Source organism: Chelonia mydas, chromosome 2 (assembly GCF_015237465.2).
Source record: "Chelonia mydas isolate rCheMyd1 chromosome 2, rCheMyd1.pri.v2, whole genome shotgun sequence".
NCBI lineage: Eukaryota > Metazoa > Chordata > Testudines > Cheloniidae > Chelonia > Chelonia mydas.
Window position 1 is genome coordinate 24,860,886 of NC_057850.1, and position 17,707 is coordinate 24,878,592.

Here is a 17,707-nt window from a genome sequence, read left to right on the forward strand (position 1 = left end):
TTAGAACAGATGGAGAATTTGTATCACCTCACTGACAGACAATAGAAACTTAAGATTTAGAGGTGTACCAAGCACCTCACAAGAATGGGGTCTGATTTTAACTGCAACTTTTAGCTTTTTCCTTTTTTGGAAGTTTGGTACTAACAAAAGTAACTTTAAGAAAAAGTTTAAGCTCAGTTTTATTTACTCAATGCTTAGACATTTACAGATGCATTACAATATATACAGTTTCTATTTACATATTGTGTTCCATTTTATAGAAAGAGTAACAATACTTTAAAGTAATTTACAAACCTTTTACTTTTGTAGACTAACATTGTAATAACACTTGGAAGGCAGTGTTGCCTAATGGCTAGTGATTTAGACGTGGTCATATTCCTGGCTTGAGCACTAGGTGACCTTGGGCAAGTCACTTCACTGCCCCGTGCTTCAGTTTCCCCATCTGTAAACTAGGGATAAGAATACCAATCCTCCTTTGAAGATTTCTGTAAGAACTAGGTATTGTTAGATGGTCAACTTCAACAGGATTTGGATTTGGCTCCTTATGAAGCCATTAAATATCTGGAGATTAGCGAAGTTTCTCTGGTCTGCCTTGTGTCTTATACCTCTCCTCTAGCATTCTTGGGGTCACATGTGGCCCCTAATTCTCAGTATAATGAACTTATGTAGAAAAAGAGCTAGTACATTATGCAAACAGAGAGGACAAGAACATGGAAGTTTTACATAAAGTAACAGGAAGAGGATTTTTTAATAAATGCATGATAAAGGGCACTGATCCTGTTGATAGTGAGGTCAAGGGCAAAATTTCCCAAGGAGGAGAGAAATTGACCATTTGCTTACTCATTTTTACATTACAGATGAAACTATATTCCACAACACTGAACTTTGTTAGTGAAATATATTTTCCTTCTCTGAAGTATAGCATGAGTTATTTGACTACAGGAAGAAATGATGAGTTTAGAAAGACTGGATATATTAACCCATGATCAGATGCATGTAAGTTTCATATGAACTGTTCAAACATTAAGTTTTTAAAAAAGTAACCTGGTTTAAATGTTTCATATTTTTACTCCACTGAACATTGGCTCTAACAGCCGGAAGAAAACATTGTCCTGGGGACAGTTGTTATGACAGACACAGGTAGTGATCAGCATCATTGGCTCTTTGAGGACTTTGCTCTGGGGACACTGGAATTCAACCTGGATTGTCTTGGTGTTGTGTGGTGTGCAGCATCGTCCATCAGTGCAGAGCCCACAATAGCGGGGTTTATATGTCTGTATACTAGTGCAGTTCTTGTACTCAAAGTGAACAGCTTTCAATGACTTCTTTGTTCGGACACACTTTTTCCCCTTCTAAGAAAAACATGAAGTGTCATACAGGCAGTTCAGTGTACTAACAACTGACTGAAAAACAGAAGAAAGTTAGAAACATGCAGGTTTACCATGGGGTTTGGAAACCTTGGGCCTGTTTCTTGTCTCTTCGCTAGTGCTATAGCGGTCAGACTCCAGTTACTTCAATGGACATATATTACTATCAGAGGCAGATTAGGGTTTTGTAGGGCCCTGGGCCAGAGCAAATGGGGGCCCATCCCCACACCTTCCACCTGTAGTCCCACCCACCCACTCCTGCTGGGGAGTGGGGTCGGGGCACAGGGGCTTGACCCACTTGCCCAGCAGGAGCGCTGGGCGGGCGGAGCAGGGGTGCCCATTTTTGCAGGGCCCCCTAATTGGCCAGAATTACTATTCTCACCCATGTGAAATTTGACCCAGGCCCCTTAATTCATGTATTGCACAAGTCTCTAGTAAGCAACCTCTACTTATTCTGTGGTAAGGCACATTGTTGACAATTAAGTGTCCTAAGAAAAAAATCCAAAACCCTTGGCCCAATTAAACCTTTGTGTAACACCTCTGAAGTCAATAAAGTTGCACCAGGAAGTTTAGAGACTAAAACGGTTACTAATTATAATAAATCCTATGAAACATACAGATGCCAAAACATAGTTAACTGACAGCACCTCCCTACAAATAAAACTTCTGTAATGCATTGGAAAAAGCAAAACTGTTGCTTGTTCGTGTGTCTGTTTAAGGCACTTGAAATGCCAGCATTATATTTTGTATTTGAAAAGATGGAGGCGTTAGGGCAACAAAGAACTCACTCTAGCAAGTGCTTGGGATCATACCTTATCAATCAGCTGTTCGCTCTCACAAGGTCGCACCATGCAGAGTCGTGTCTGCTTCACCATCTCACACTGAGGATTCCTGTTTGTAATGCGTGTGGAAAAGCCCATTCCACAGCTTTTGGAACATGAACTCCATTCTGTTGTCTGCTCAATACAGTTGGAACTTGAGTCAGACACATCAATTCCAAGAGTCGATTCTTTTCTATACACTATAAATAAAAAACCCCAAATACTCCATTACAATAAAAATGGACTCTTACAGGAATCCATTATTTGAACACCACCTAGTTCATTAATAGTGAACAATCAGACAAAAATAAATTCTCTAAACTTAGGACTTTGAAATAGGATTTAACAACTTTAAAGTGGATTACTGGAGTGCTTTTTAGTACTAGAGATTTGTTATTTAGGTGTTTGAAAGGTGCTCACTTGACAGCCCTGGAGACTGAAGTCCTCTGTTTATCAACAAAATGGGTACTGCTTAGTGCAGTCAGGAGTACAGAAATGTAGGTACACTAGCCCTTTCCATGCATCCCAACCTAAACTGGAGGGGAGAGTCATTCAGTCTCCATGCCCAGTCTGACAACTTTCCCATCACTGCTAGTTGTGATGAGGATTTTATTGCCGATTTGCAAGTCATGTGTGAAGGACTATGTTTTACAAGAGGTTTTATCTTTTTATTCTTTGTCAGATTAGTCACCAAAAATTTAGGTATGAAATATAACTTCAAAATAATCCTTACATCTTATTGAACTGTAGTAATCAGCAGTGAAAGTAAGATGATTTTATGGCTATGGGAATAAAGCCAACTTGTCAATTATTAAGAGTTATGTCAGTCAAAGTACTTACAAAGACTGATGATTGTTATGACACTGTACTACCATGTGTTAAGCTATAAAACAAGTATTATCAGCTTTATGGTTACCTGGTGAAAGAGAACATTCTTTTATCATAGGAGAGAACCAGAGTGAGTCCAAGTGACCTTGGAACACCCATTTCCAGAGCCAGGGCTTGGCTTGGTTCCCAGGGGAAACCTACGAGCTACATCATTGCTACAACTCTTGCTAGAAGCTACTCCACTATCCTCTTACAAGGTAAGGCTCCAAAAAACTGGAGATGTTCTAAGTGATATCTCCAGTTGCAAAATGGCAGGGGAGAGGGGGAGAAAGAGGCCAGGACCAATACTGACAATGTCCAGGAGTCAACCTGTCATCAACAAAAAGCAAATGATGAGGAAGGCAATATTTTGTATTTACATCATGCTGTACCTTTCAGATATTTCAGAGCATGTTCTAAACTGTTACTAGAGCTCAACATTCCTGCCAGGCAAGAACCAGTAAATATTGTTTCCTTTTTCAAATGTGTGAGCTGATATTCAGCAGTGTTAAGTGACTGGATCAAGGCCACACTGAAAAGCAGTATGCAGTGGCCCCAACTCCTACCTTTTACCACTAGATTTGCAGGTTTACCTTACAAAGAACTGATGAGGTTAACTACAGTTTTAAAAAGGAAAAACATTCATAATTACAGAAAAGGTGGTGGTGGTTGGGGGGCGATGTTACATAGCTGCTGCTTTAAAAAAAAAAATACAACTAATACTTGTTTTTTCTAAAAAGGCTCCTCGGGTTCCCGGAGAACTGAGCTGAAGACTTCCCTAGTTTCCCTGCCAGGCCAAGTGACAACAAGAGGAATGAGAACATTTGGAATGGGAAGATTCTTTCAGATCCATTGACTGACTGTATCTGCACTAGTCGTTTCCCCTAATGTTGCCTGCTGTTGTCAACAGCTGTAGCTATGGGAGCTCAAACATACACAGGTGCTGGAAGCTGGTGCCATTTTAACTACCATGTCTATACCACATCTTCCACCATTGTTACCACTGGACAGAAGTTTTAGGAAGAGCATCTAGTATAGACAAGGTGATTTCTGTAGTATCTGATGTTACTTAGTCTTGTAGAGAAACCAGCGAGACTGTAGATCTGGGAGCAGTAGGACTGTTGACATGGCTACACTGGAAACTTAAAAGCGCTGCCGCGGGAATGCTCCCGCAGCAGCGCTTTGAAGTGCGAGTGTGGTCACGCGGGAGAGAGCTCTCCCAGCGTTCCTGGTAATCCACCTCCACGAGGGGATCAGCTCCCAGTGCTCGGAGCCTGTCTACACTAGCGCTTTAAAGCGCTCAGACTGGCTGCGCTCAGGGGGGTGATTTTTCACCCCTCTGAGCCAGCAAGTTAGAGTGCTATAAAATATAAGTGTAGACAAGCCCTCAGGTGGTTGGTTCCCCCTCTCTGTAGCCCTGGGAGAAGACTGTAGAGAGAAAGCCATCCAAAGCAGGATGTGGATACGGTCAAAGCAGAGATCTTTGGTTCTCGGAGACCTTTCTAGAGGTTTGACCAGACTTTCTCTACCCCCTGCTGAACGGTTGTTTGCGCCAGCCCTTTCCCTCCCAGTCTCTACACCTTAGCTTCACTCCACAGCGACTCTACATCCCCCTTCCTTTCAGGATATCACTTCCTAACTAACCCCCCACCCCAAAAGAATCAGAACTCACACGTTTGCCACCATCCCACCGTTCACTATGCTTGTGTTCTACTCTTTCCCCCACCCTCTTTCTGCCATGTCTATTTAAATAGCAAGCTAGCAGGGGCCATTTGCTACTCTTTGCACAGGGAGGGTTCCCTCTTGGTTTGCCCTTAGGCACTACCATAATAAAATCATTTCTCAGGCCGGCCTCACCTCTGCACACGCTACCAGGTGTAGTGCTTATGGGACTAGTGATTGGGCACTGCTGTTCCTGGTAGGTAGTGTTTGCAGGATCAGGCCCTGGTTTTGTTTTAAGAGGCTAATTACAGTTAAAAATGGCTATGCGTTTGTTTCCTTTGGGGGTGTTTTAAGTGCCTTTTGCAATTCCACTTTTATTCCTATTTTCTGTATAGTCACTAGTGACTCTGGATGGCTTTAATGAATGTTCTATATGCATTTCTTATAGAAGAACTGGAAGTGGAGGTCTAGTTTTGATAACCAAGTGGGCATTTCCAATACACAATCATGACAGAGTTAATTGGACTGCAATAGCTAGTCTGAATAGCTCACCAGCCATAGCAAAACTGCCCAAAGTCACATCCTCTTTAGGGTCACAAGTCCACTTCTCACAGCACTCTCCTGGGACTTCAATTTTCCTTGGGAAAGGGCAATCAGGACCAGGGAGCAGTAGGTCAAGGTTACAGCGGGGCACACAGCCAATCTGACCATCTCTGCAGGCACACTGGTATTTACAGCTGGGCTGGAATGTCTCCCCACTCTGATAAATAACCCCGTCAAACACACAGTTGTCTCCTTCAAGCACTGGTATAAAGAGGGAAAAGTGCAGGAGTTACATGTAAAACCAAGACTACACACAGGCAGCCACTATTTGCTCCACTTCATTAAAAGAATGACAACATTATTATAGCAGAACACAGTGATGGTATGAGATGCTGCAGTTCTGAGGGGAAAGATTTCTCCTCATTTACACTTTAGAGGAGCTCAACTTTGTCTGCCACACCTGCTACCCTATGGCTTTGGTGGTGAAATCCCTAGGTGATGCCAGGAAGAGGAAGCCCTGAGGAAGAGGTATCCAAGCGGTGATCTAAAGTAGGCAGTACCATGGTAGCGCATATGGTTAGCAAACAGGAATGTAAATCACAGACAGAGATACATGGGGGTGGAGGAAGGGAGCGACATTTTCGTAGCTCAGGAGGAAGCCAACACATTTCCTTGGTGCCTGATCATCCCCATGGCTTTTCGCCCTGTGAGGTACTCCCGGTTGGGGCAGCCACGCCCATCTCTAGGGCTCCACCCCCGATCTGTGCGTGGGGAACGGAGAAGCGGGACAGGCTCTGCCCCCATGGGGTGTCCCAAGGCGCTGACGTCCCTCGCTCCTTCTCCCAGCCCCGAAGCATCCCGGTGAGCACTGCCCAGCCCGGCACCGGGACCAGCCGCTCCGGCTGCGATGCTATCAGGCGGGCCCCGGACCCGGTCTCAGGCTCCGCCGCCGCACTTACCCATGCAGATGCCCCGCGCGGCCCCGGCGCTGCGGGCGCAGTAGAGGCCGCTGCCCTGGTCGCAGGGCTGCCGCTCGGAGCAGCTCTCCCCGCGCTGCCGGGCGCACACCAGGCAGCAGGCGCAGCCGTCCAGCACGGCGGGCACTCCCGGGGCGCAGCGGGGCGGCGCTGCCCGGCACTGGCGGCCGCCGCACTGCGCGGGGCACGGCGGCGGCTGGGCACTCACCTGCGGGGCAGACAGACGGACCAAGTCAGCGGGCTCCCTGCGGCCCCCTCCCTGGCCCGCCGCGGCTCCGGACCCCGCACGCCCTGCCCTGCCCTTGCCTTGCCTTGCACAGCAGCAGAAGCAGCAGCAGCCGCCCCAGACTGAGCAGGCGCCGCCTCCGGTCGCAGTCACGCATCAGCCTCATCCTGCTGCGAGTCCCACTCCGCTCACCTCCCTGCGTGCAGCCCTTCGGAGCCGGTTATATAGAGCGCCTCTGAAACCCCGTCCTCCCATTGGGTAGCCCGGGGGCGGGGCGCAGCGAGGGAACCAATCCCAGGCGCATCAGACTCGGGCCCTCTGCCGTTCTAGCGCGTGGCGGGGCGTGGCACGCGGGAGCTGAGCGGGTGCGGGGACCGCGGTGGGAGCTGCCTGAGCAGGACGGGTAGGGATGGGACAGAGGTGCAGGAAGGAGGGAGAGAGACTGGTGCTCTCCCTGGACACTGTAACTGCACTCTGCCGCCTGTCTAGGGTTAACGCTCTGGAGCGGCCAAATGCCCAGATAAGCCAGCTCTTTAACAGAAAGCCTGGAAGTAAGTGCCTGGTAGCCAGCCCCGGGATTTAGGGATTACCTGCCAGCCCCCCTGCGGCCAGGGCTAGCCCTGTCAGAAGTCAGTCTGTTGTTGAAGGGAATAATTTCCCAGCCACCAGTTTCAGGAAGCAAAACGAAAGAAAAAATGCTAATTGCCCAGGCAAGTGCAGAGCTGAGGCATGAAGCAGGTGGAGGGGGGAAGATGGTGGCAAAAGCATGGAAGTCCCTCCAGCAGCATCCTCACCTTTTTGCACTTTGTGTGTGCACACAGTACATCTGTACTTGGGTGCTTCTAGAGTTCTCAATAAGGAGTAAACAATTTGCTAAGATTAGCCCAAAAGGTTAATGGCTGGGTCCTTTGAGAGGATCAGCGCTATTGTTTCCCTGAGCCTGGACTATTTGCTGCAGTAGCATTGAGAGCATCAGTGCAGGAGTTAATATTAGGTGGCATTTTTGGCCCACAGTATTGCCAACCCCAAATGCTCAAAAATCATGAGTCAGGATTACCAAAAAACTCATGATTGGCTTTAAAATAATGAGATTATGTAAAAAATAGAGTCTGTTTTTTATTTGCCTTCTCCTTTTTGAGCCATGAGGGTGCACTGGGGGGTGGGGGTGGGGGGTCACATTTTGAAGTTTTCTTTCTAGCCGCCAAAGCTAGAAGTTACTTTTTCTTTGAGAATGAAGGCTGAAATCATCACATATCCACTTGACTCCAGGAGCTGGGGCTTTAAGCAAAACAATTATTATGAGACTCATGACAAAATCATGAGAGTTGGCAACAGCAGTGCTCCTTGGATCAGCCTGGGAAGGCCCCAGGAGATCTGTGAGAAGCCTAATGTTTATCCATTTATCAAATGAAAGTTACTTTGTTGCTTATCTGGGCTCAGCATTTTCTGTTGGGAATCTGGACTCCTGTCTGTTTTCTGTTCTGTTTTAGCTGATATACTACTCCCATCACCATGGTATCTAAGCACTTTCCCATAGTGCATTCAGCAACATGACTAGCATGTGACACATACTGTTCTTTCTTCCTCCCTTCAGGCAAACTGCAGAGGACTAAAAAATAAATAAATAAAAAATTATGAGGGTTAGTGAAGGAAAGAAGTGCCCCTGGGAGAAAGTGATGAGCTTTATGCTAGTTCTTATATCTTACAGGAGTTCTTCCCAAAGTCTTGGCCTGTCAGCCCCAAGATTGGGCCTTTGACCCTTCACAAGACCTCAAGGTGCTACTCTAATAGGTGTAATAACTAGAGGGGGGAGACTTTTGAAAGTTTGACAATTTTTTGGTGAAACTCTGTTTTTCATCCAGCTTTAAGTATTACGTGTGCTTCATCAATATAAATAACACTGAATATGCACTAACAGGAGAGGGAGTGTAAGTCACCAGCTAGCTATACAGTTTCCCAGTTTCAGTCAGAGTTCATTCAGCATATGCAAGCAGGTATATTTACTGCAGTAGTTTGTTTTAATGGAAACTATACTCAAACTTCTTCACCATCACACTACTTAACAAAGAGCCCCTGTGATGTCTTGAAAAGATCACAGTCGTCTGTATGCCTATTGTATTTGCATGACTGTGAAATGTGCAGAACCCTGAGCATCAAGCCGTGGGAATATTTTATAGACATAGCTCTTGTGCTCTGTAATGGGAAATTATTTGAAAATTTAGGGTGCCAAATTCAGGCCAAGTGTAATCAGGAGTAACTACTCTTAATTTATTTTATTCATCAAGAGCTGTGCCATGAATATCCGAAGGTAACTGCCCCAGGTCCCGGGCAGACCCTGTTGTGCAGAAAGCCTATATGTACTATTGTCTGAAGCAGGTAATAAGTAACAGAATCTAACTCAGACTGTTAAATAACATCATTTGAAAATAAACAAAAATGGAAGACAGACTGGTGAAGACTGGAAGTCTTTAAGCTTAAAGACCCAACAAGGTTCTTTAGGTTGTTATAAGATTGCTATAGCAACCAGCCAAAATAGTGATCAGCACAGAAGGATGTTGCTATAATTGGAATCACCAGATGTGTGTTTTGATTGGGACCACGTTACCACATCCTTCTGGAAGTTACTTGGTAACAGCTAGGTTGCTGAATGACCCAGCTTGCAGGAGAGGGCACAAACCATACCATCATGGATGTCAGCCTCTCCTTCATCTCCCAGGACTCACAAATCTACCATCACAGCTTTGGCCCTTTGTTCTCTTAATGCTGAACAGTGTTCTGGCCAGACCAGGCAAGGATAGGGAACCAGATGGTACCACAAGCTACACAGAGTTACAGCTTGAGTGTGAACTTGAGGTTTCTGCAATCACCACCTACCTAATTTGTCATTTCCCCTTCCCTGTCATGTTTCTTTTCTTTCCTAGCTTTCTCTTGCCTTCTGGATTAGCTAGCCAAGACAAAGCCACTTTTTTCAGCACTGTGGCCAGAAAGACAATTTATAAACAATGCTTTTAGTCCAACTGCTAGAAGTTTGCCAAACATTAAGAGTGTCTAATCAGATACCATGCTTTCCCTGTAATTTTTTCAGCACTAAGTTGTAAGAGAGGTTCTGTATAAGAGAGATACACAGAAGATGCATTTTCTCTCCCCCTTTAAGTCTTAAAAAAAGACAGACATCAGTAACAACCACCCAATGCTATTAATAGTCAATTCCACCCTCACCCCTCAATAAGAACATTTCACATTGCTATTTAATGCCATCCAAAGATTGTTAAGCAAAGGAGTTTCCCCTATAAAAGACTATAAAGCTACAGGGAAGGAGAAAAAGGGAAAGTAAAATAAAATGTTTAACTATTTAAAACTTGAGAAGTTAGCTGTTTTTATGGGTGCTCAATATACATTTTAACCATTTTTTAAAAATTGCCACAGGCCCTCAGAGTTTAGTGTAGCAAGCAGCAAACAAGAGTTTTAAAACAGCTTTGCTGTTATTGGGCCCAGTGCCCCTCCCCAGCATATACAAAAGCCTGCCTTTCCCAGGTACAAACCTTATCCAAAAAAATGTAAGTAATTCATTTTCAAGGTGTAACAGCAGTTCCAAAATAAAAAAGTTCTTCCCCCTACCCCAGGATATGAAACAATTTAAAATAAAGTTCCAGCATTGATAGACCATCTTACACTATGCTGCACACCAGAACTCTCTCCACCAGCCATTCCAGCCCTTTTTCCTCTCTGGTTGTTAGGCAACTGGTCCTGATTGCCGGGTGGACATTGGCTGTTTGGACCTCCCACACTTTTAACTCCTACTTGCGTGACCCTGGATTTCTACAGATTAGCACAGGTAAATGAAGGATTTTGTAATTTACCACATCTGGGGTGATCCCAAATCTCAAGTCTAGAGTCATCTTTATACCAAGACAATTTACTACAAGGTTAAATTGTATCCCAGGGAGTTAGAGGATACGATCAAACAAAATGAAAACTATTTAAAAATCACTACAACAGCTAATGAAAATTATGCTATGAATGAAGATTAATTAGAAGTGAAAGCAACATGAAAACTGTTAACACAAGAATACTACTAAGGTCACCAGGAATCACTTTGAATTTCTTTACCATATGTAGATTAAAATGAGTTTCAATTCATGAACTGAAACTTTAATTTGATGGGGGATTATTTTTAATGTAGTTTACAGAGTTCAGGCTATCAAGAATTTATGTAATTACCGTATTCTTTTCCTGGCCTCCCGAGACTGAGAACTGTACATTCCCAGCATCTGAGATTGTGACAGTCCTTTACCCAGGTTGAGGATGAGGCACTTTTTAACATCAAGGTACCAAAATACACCCCCCAGAATCAGGGCCAGATTTCAGGGCACTTCTTCTATGGGCATGCTGGGTCTAGATTGGCTGCTTCTCACAGCCCTCCTCCTATTGGTCACTTCCCCCAGCAGCCTCCCTAGACCTCTTAACCCCCTCACTTGCCAGTGTGGGGCAGATACCCCATCACACAACCCACCAGGCATGTTCAGCAGGCTGTCCCAGCTCTCATCTGATCTGTGTTTTTCTTACGTATCTCAGGATTCAGTATGCCCAGCAGGCCTCTGGCGGATATTTACTGTATTTTAAAAAAACCAACAGTGTATTATAGACTGCGCTGATGAATTTTCTGCCACAGGTGCGTTGGGAACTCAGTTACCCAGAGTTTCCTTGCTGGTTGCATGAGCAGATTTCCACAGAAGCAATGGATGAGTCGGGAGGGAGGGAGGGAGGGAAAAATGTATAGAAGCCCTTCCTTGCCACTGTACACAACTGATGCTAAACTGCCACTGAAATTAATCATAAAGCTATCAGCACCTGGAGTAACTTCTCCAGAGAGTTATTTCAATTATGGAGGCAGATACCAGTGAAAACACACAGGAACAATGTACTACAGATGAATAAGGGAGCCTGCCTGGGACTAGCTTAGCATGTCAGCCCTTTTCTTGTTGTGAAATTTAGGAATCAGATTAATTTCATTACAAGCAAAAAGCTATGACTAGAAAAGCAGCATGGTCTACTGGGTAAAGCCATGGCCAAGCACTCAGGAGAAGTGGGTGATATTCCCAGCTTTGACACTGACCTGCTGTATGACCTTGAGTGAGTCACTTCTGCCCTCTGTTTATCTTTCCACTTTTTTTCTATTTATTTAGATTGTTTAAGCACCTTAAGGTGGCAACTGTCTGCTACTGTGTGTACATACCAAGGTCCAATTGTGCTAGGCGCTGTCTTTGTTGGCATTTATAGATGCTACTGAGATGCAAATCAATAGTAATAAAAGTCATACAATAATTTTTTGATACGCCTTTAAAAGTTTATATTGGTATTTTAATTTTTTTCCTAACAGCAACTATTCCACATTGACTTGTCACTTTGTTACACCTTTGGCTTCATTTGAATGCTTTGGCTTCTGTTCATGGATTTCAAAGTAATTAAGGGTTATTAATGAATTAATCCTCACACTATTAGGAATGAAACACAATTGTCTGACTTTTCCATCTGGGGGAAACCAAGGAACAGAGTCTGTGAGTTGCTAAAGGCCACAGAAGAAGTTAATTTCAGAGGAAGGATTAGAACTCGAGGACTCCTCATGTTCCGTTGAGTATTCAGACCACTAGATCATCTTAAATTTTATAAATTGAGGCAGAAAGGAATCCTGATTTTGCACTGGGATCCACATAGGTAGGTCCTCAAAGATATTTAAGTGCCTAACTCCTTTAATTTCAATGGGACTTAGGTGCCTCAATGCCTTTGAGGATTTAGGCCCTAGTGACTAAAGACCACTCCATCAGAACCATTGAACTTCCAGACAATGGTTTGGAAAAAAGGAAGTGTGATGCTTCCTCCCCCTAAGTAATGAGCACAGGATGTTGCTGAGGACTATGTCCAAAAACTTGATGCTAGCTTTATTCCAAAACTGTTCGTTGCGTCAAAACTGGCCCCAGTGCCCAGGTAGCATGGGGCTGTAGTATAATGGGATGTGCAGGCAGTTGCTATTCTTTATTCTCTCTGTTTATTAATTTGGTAATGCATAAGGACAGTTCTATTTCAAGCTATACTTACAAAACAGCATGACAGCAATCAACGATTTATGCTTCAGACATGCATAATTTACACACTATGAAGCTTTTATAAGCCAGACTGATTTCTCATGAGTATATACGTAGGTATGTGTGTCTATACATTTGGTTGCATTAAAAGATGTGTTTTGATTGGCGTAGTTTGCCAAGTGAATCAGATCACACCGCATCTGTGATCTGTTCTCAGTTATTTACCACCCCGCCAATCTTTGTGTCATCTGCATATTTTGTCGGTAATTATTTTATATTTTCTTCCATATTGAAAAATATTAAATAGCATTGGGTCAAGAACCAATCCCTGCAGGAGTCCATTGGAAACACCCTCATTTATTGATGACTCTTCATTAGATCTATCTGCATGCACACACACGGGTTGTATTGGAAGTTTCACCTTTGACTTCAATGGGAGCAAAACTGGGCACTATAAGGTTGATTATGCCAAAGTTATTGCTCATCTAGGTAACAGGAAATTTTTTTACTCAAGCAGGGTTTTGCTACATAGCTGCAAAGAAAATGATTCTAATCATAGACTGTGTACAATACCAGAGGAGAAGTACTCATCTGTGGATTCTGAACCCTCTCCCAATTCCCCGTTATTATTGCTGGGAATACCCAGCCTCTGTCACTGGAAGAGCAAAGACATCACTCCAGATATTGTTGAAAATTTACCAAGCAGCACTGTGTCCAGCAAAGTAATTAATACAACCATTAATTTGGTTTCATATGTACTTTGTCTTAGTAAATCATTGGGCCAATAACGTTGACAAAGCCTGTGATACTGCACCTCATATTCTTCATAGTTGTATAATTATGATGCATTTTTTTTATAAGATGTGTCTTGTCAGGTGTCTGTGGAAAAGTTATGATTTGCTGAATTTGATTCTCCTAGTTGTATGCATGTATCATTTTTGTATCTGAAGTTATGAATATTGACTATGTATCTGTATTTCAAACGTGCTTACTCTGGAAAACACCCACAGCTAGCCTTTCAGGTACAACAATGAAGAAGCTAGAAAGCGCTGATGGCCCATCAGCAAAGACAATGGGACATGAAAGAGCTAAACCTTCTGGTGAACCTTTCAGCCAGCCCATGAGTAATGGCTGCTGTGACTCAGCAAGAGGCATGTGACCGGACCACATGACGCTGACCTCCATTTTGGTACCTGTATTTTTCCACAAACTGGGCCAGGAACTAACTTTGGAACAAAGGGCTCCCACCATATAGAAAAGCTATATAAGGTGAGGTGTTGCCTTGTCTAGGAGCCTCATTCCCCACACAAGAACACTCCTGGAAACATCTGAGAAACAAAGACTGAACAGAGAGGGAAGTGCTGGTCCCAGATTAAAAGGATTTCTAGCCTGTGTATGGAAACCTGGTGGACTGCTTGTAGCATCAGCCAGGGTGAGAAATTGCTAATTCATATCCAATCTTTCTAGTATTTTAGGCTTAGTTTGTGGTTTTGTTTATTTACTAGATAATCGGCTTTGATCTGTTTACTATCTGCACTATAAGGTGGGTAGAAAGCTGGCTAGATTGTCGGGCTCAACGGGTAGTGATCAATGGCTCCATGTCTAGTTGGCAGCCGGTGTCAAGTGGAGTGCCCCAGGGGTCGGTCCTGGGGCCGGTTTTGTTCAATATCTTCATAAATGATCTGGAGGATGGTGTGGATTGCACTCTCAGCAAATTTGCGGATGATACTAAACTGGGAGGAGTGGTAGATACACTGGAGGGGAGGGATAGGATACAGAAGGACCTAGACAAATTGGAGGATTGGGCCAAAAGAAATCTGATGAGGTTCAATAAGGATAAGTGCAGGGTCCTGCACTTAGGATGGAAGAATCCAATGCACCGCTACAGACTAGGGACCGAATGGCTAGGCAGCAGTTCTGCGGAAAAGGACCTAGGGGTGACAGTAGACGAGAAGCTGGATATGAGTCAGCAGTGTGCCCTTGTTGCCAAGAAGGCCAGTGGCATTTTGGGATGTATAAGTAGGGGCATAGCGAGCAGATCGAGGGACGTGATCGTTCCCCTCTATTCAACACTGGTGAGGCCTCATCTGGAGTACTGTGTCCAGTTTTGGGCCCCACACTACAAGAAGGATGTGGATAAATTGGAAAGAGTCCAGCGAAGGGCAACAAAAATGATTAGGGGTCTAGAGCACATGACTTATGAGGAGAGGCTGAGGGAGCTGGGATTGTTTAGTCTGCAGAAGAGAAGAATGAGGGGGGATTTGATAGCTGCTTTCAACTACCTGAAAGGGGGTTCCAAAGAGGATGGCTCTAGACTGTTCTCAATGGTAGCAGATGACAGAACGAGGAGTAATGGTCTCAAGTTGCAATGGGGGAGGTTTAGATTGGATATTAGGAAAAACTTTTTCACTAAGAGGGTGGTGAAACACTGGAATGCGTTACCTAGGGAGGTGGTAGAATCTCCTTCCTTAGAGGTTTTTAAGGTCAGGCTTGACAAAGCCCTGGCTGGGATGATTTAACTGGGACTTGGTCCTGCTTTGAGCAGGGGGTTGGACTAGATGACCTTCTGGGGTCCCTTCCAACCCTGATATTCTATGATTCTATCATTTATAACAACTTAAAATCTATCTTTTTGTAGTTAAAAAACTTGTATTTTTGCTTTATCTAAACCAGTGTGCCTTTGAGTGAAATGTCTGGGGAAAAGTCTCAGCTTGGTTAACACAGGCTGGTTGAATATCTTTCCCACATCAAGGGAAGAACAAACTATTTATGTGCTATTTACACTGACAAATCCCTGTGCAGTGCAAAATGGTATAATTTTGGGTTTATACTTCAATGTGGGATGTGTGCCCGGGGAGCTGGGAAATTGACTGGTGTCTGCTGTTTGAACTCATGTAGCTCAGTTTGGATGAGTGGCGCCATATACTGTTGTGTTGGGCGATAACAGGGCCTGGTGAGGCTGGCTGTCTCTCCAACCAAGCCATGTGAAAATAGGGCCAACTCAGCTGTGTGTCTTAGAGTGTTTCCCATAGCTCCCAGACTGCACCCTGCAGGTGACATTCTGTCACAAAGTCAATGTATTTTCCTTATTGAATTCAACTAAAGCAGTGTCTAAGGCAGGGGATCTCAAACTTATTTTTCGGGGCCCATGTTGTGCGGTATGCACACCTCATCCTCATTTGGGGCATGGTGGGGTTGTGGTACCACTGCGGTTACAGTCTATCTGACAGTCTTTAGGCTGAAAGCCGCACGGCCCAGATGCCAGAGACAATATGGCTGCCCTTAGGGTCAGCGTAGTGTAGCCCAATGGCCAGAATCAATTACAGAGGCCCTTGCATTCAGGGTAGTGCGGCCTAGCGGCCAGAGTCCATATAACTGCCCACAGACACAGGGTAGTTCTGCCTAGGGGCCAGAGTAAATTACAACAGCTCCTATGTTCAGGGCAGCACAGCCTAGCAGCCAGAGTCACTTGCAGTGGCCCTTGTACTCAGGGCAGTGCAGCCTAGCGGCCTGAGTCCATATAACAGCCCACAGATACAGGACAGTGCAGCCTAGCAGCCAGTACCCAGGGAGCCACCACGGGCGGGTGGGAGTGTGACGGTCTGGGTAGGGGGGCCCTGGCCCTGGCCCACCCAGGGCCCTAACAGTGGCGGAATGGGTTCACCATGGAGTCAGCAGGGAATCCTACTGAAACACACTGACCTCACTTGGATGGGACATTACCACTCACGCACTCTCCCTGGGTCACTTCCTACCCTGCTTCCAGAAGCTGCAGTCCTGGGGTATCAGGGTCTCAGGGCTCATCAGCATGGATGATTCCCTGGGGCTCCGTTGGCCATAGACCTCCAGTCTGACTCTCAGGATCTCTGGGTCCTACAGGCAATGGCTGTGATGGCTCTTTGCCAAAGATCCTTCCCCTCCTGCATTCCACCTAGAATGAGCTGGGCTGCTCCCTTTTATACTGAGGCAGCAGTTGGAGCATGCCCAGCACTGTCTGAGGGGTGGGATTTCCGCCGCCCATAGCATGGGATTAACTCTCTCTTGTCCAGTGCATGGTATGCACACCCTGTCAAAGCCCCCCAGTGAAAATATTTCAGGCTGTGATGAACTCCCCCCCCCCCCCCCACACCGCAAGAAAGTGATAGTAAATTACTGTACAGACTTATAGGAGCACTAAATGAAGCATGTAACCATTATCCCTACAGTCAAAGACTCTGAAGCCTCTCAAAAAGTGTAAAGCAACAGCCTTCAGGAATAAATACATTGACATTTAAGAAACTTATGTAACCCTTCTGCCAGGTGGAGCCAGCAGCAACCAGGGCTGGGTTCAATATCTACGGGTTCCTTTCCATTGATACACCACAGAACCAGGTCGAGCCCCCCACCCAATAACCTGGGAAAATTACACACCACCCCTGGGTGCCTCCGAGAGGCAATACTTCCCTACTCGCAAGCACAGAATCTGAGTGTAGAAAATAAACATTTAATAAAAGGAGGGAAGTAACTTGGCATTAATTTGGGGGAAACACCACAAACAGGGTTTATAAACATAAACCATGAGTAAAAGACCCACACAAGTAGGTTGGGCAGTGTCCTTTTCCCCTCAGGTTCTTAGGTCCAGCAACCCAAAAGTCCCTTTCACATGCCCGACCCCACTCACAGTTACTGTCCTTGGTCAGTGCAGACCCAGAGTTCACAGGTGCATCTCCAGAGTTCACCTCCCCCTGCCAGGGAGTAAAGAGGCATCTTACTCACTCCACTGGGTGCTCACCAGCCACCTGCTCACAGCTCTCGTTGCGCCTCTGCACCACTGCCCTGCTGGCTACTCATCATGCCTTTTTGCCACCGCCGTGCTGGCCACTCATTTGCTAGCTGACTGTCTGTCACCTTCTGCTGTGACCTCTACACACCAGTCTCTCAGTGATTTTCAGCTCTTTTGTAGGCTGGGTAGAAACAGTCCCACCACAACTGATTTTTTTGTTCTTAACAAGTTTAGTTCTTAACAGTCCTATCACAACTGGTTTCAGCTCTGACTGAGCAATTAAAATAATAAAAGAGGCTCCTAATAAAGCCTATTTAGATCTATTCTTTAAATAGTGGAGAAGAATAGGTTAAGCCAATCAGGGGGAGGATACACAGCCTCTAAACCAGAATTTCTGCA

General features: G+C 45.0%; 1 protein-coding gene across 4 annotated transcripts; it reads right to left on the reverse strand.

Annotated features, from left to right (window-relative positions):
- Positions 1–161: 161 nt before the first annotated feature.
- On the reverse strand, positions 162–16,478 carry CCN3 (cellular communication network factor 3). Of its 4 annotated transcripts, none has more exons than XM_043539149.1 (5): positions 16,302–16,478; positions 7,882–8,072; positions 5,270–5,521; positions 2,180–2,388; positions 162–1,352 (listed from the first exon to the last, which is right to left on the reverse strand). In XM_043539149.1, the coding sequence occupies exons 2-5, from the start codon at positions 8,003–8,005 to the stop codon at positions 1,059–1,061; spliced, it is 879 nt and encodes a 292-aa protein (XP_043395084.1). In that variant the 5' UTR covers positions 8,006–8,072; positions 16,302–16,478; the 3' UTR covers positions 162–1,058. The 4 variants fall into 4 exon arrangements, with proteins under 4 accessions (XP_043395084.1, XP_043395085.1, XP_043395083.1 ...); XM_043539150.1 differs by having other exon boundaries at positions 16,249–16,478; XM_043539148.1 differs by lacking the exon at positions 16,302–16,478 and adding an exon at positions 10,685–10,771.
- Between the last annotated feature and the right edge of the window lie 1,229 nt (positions 16,479–17,707).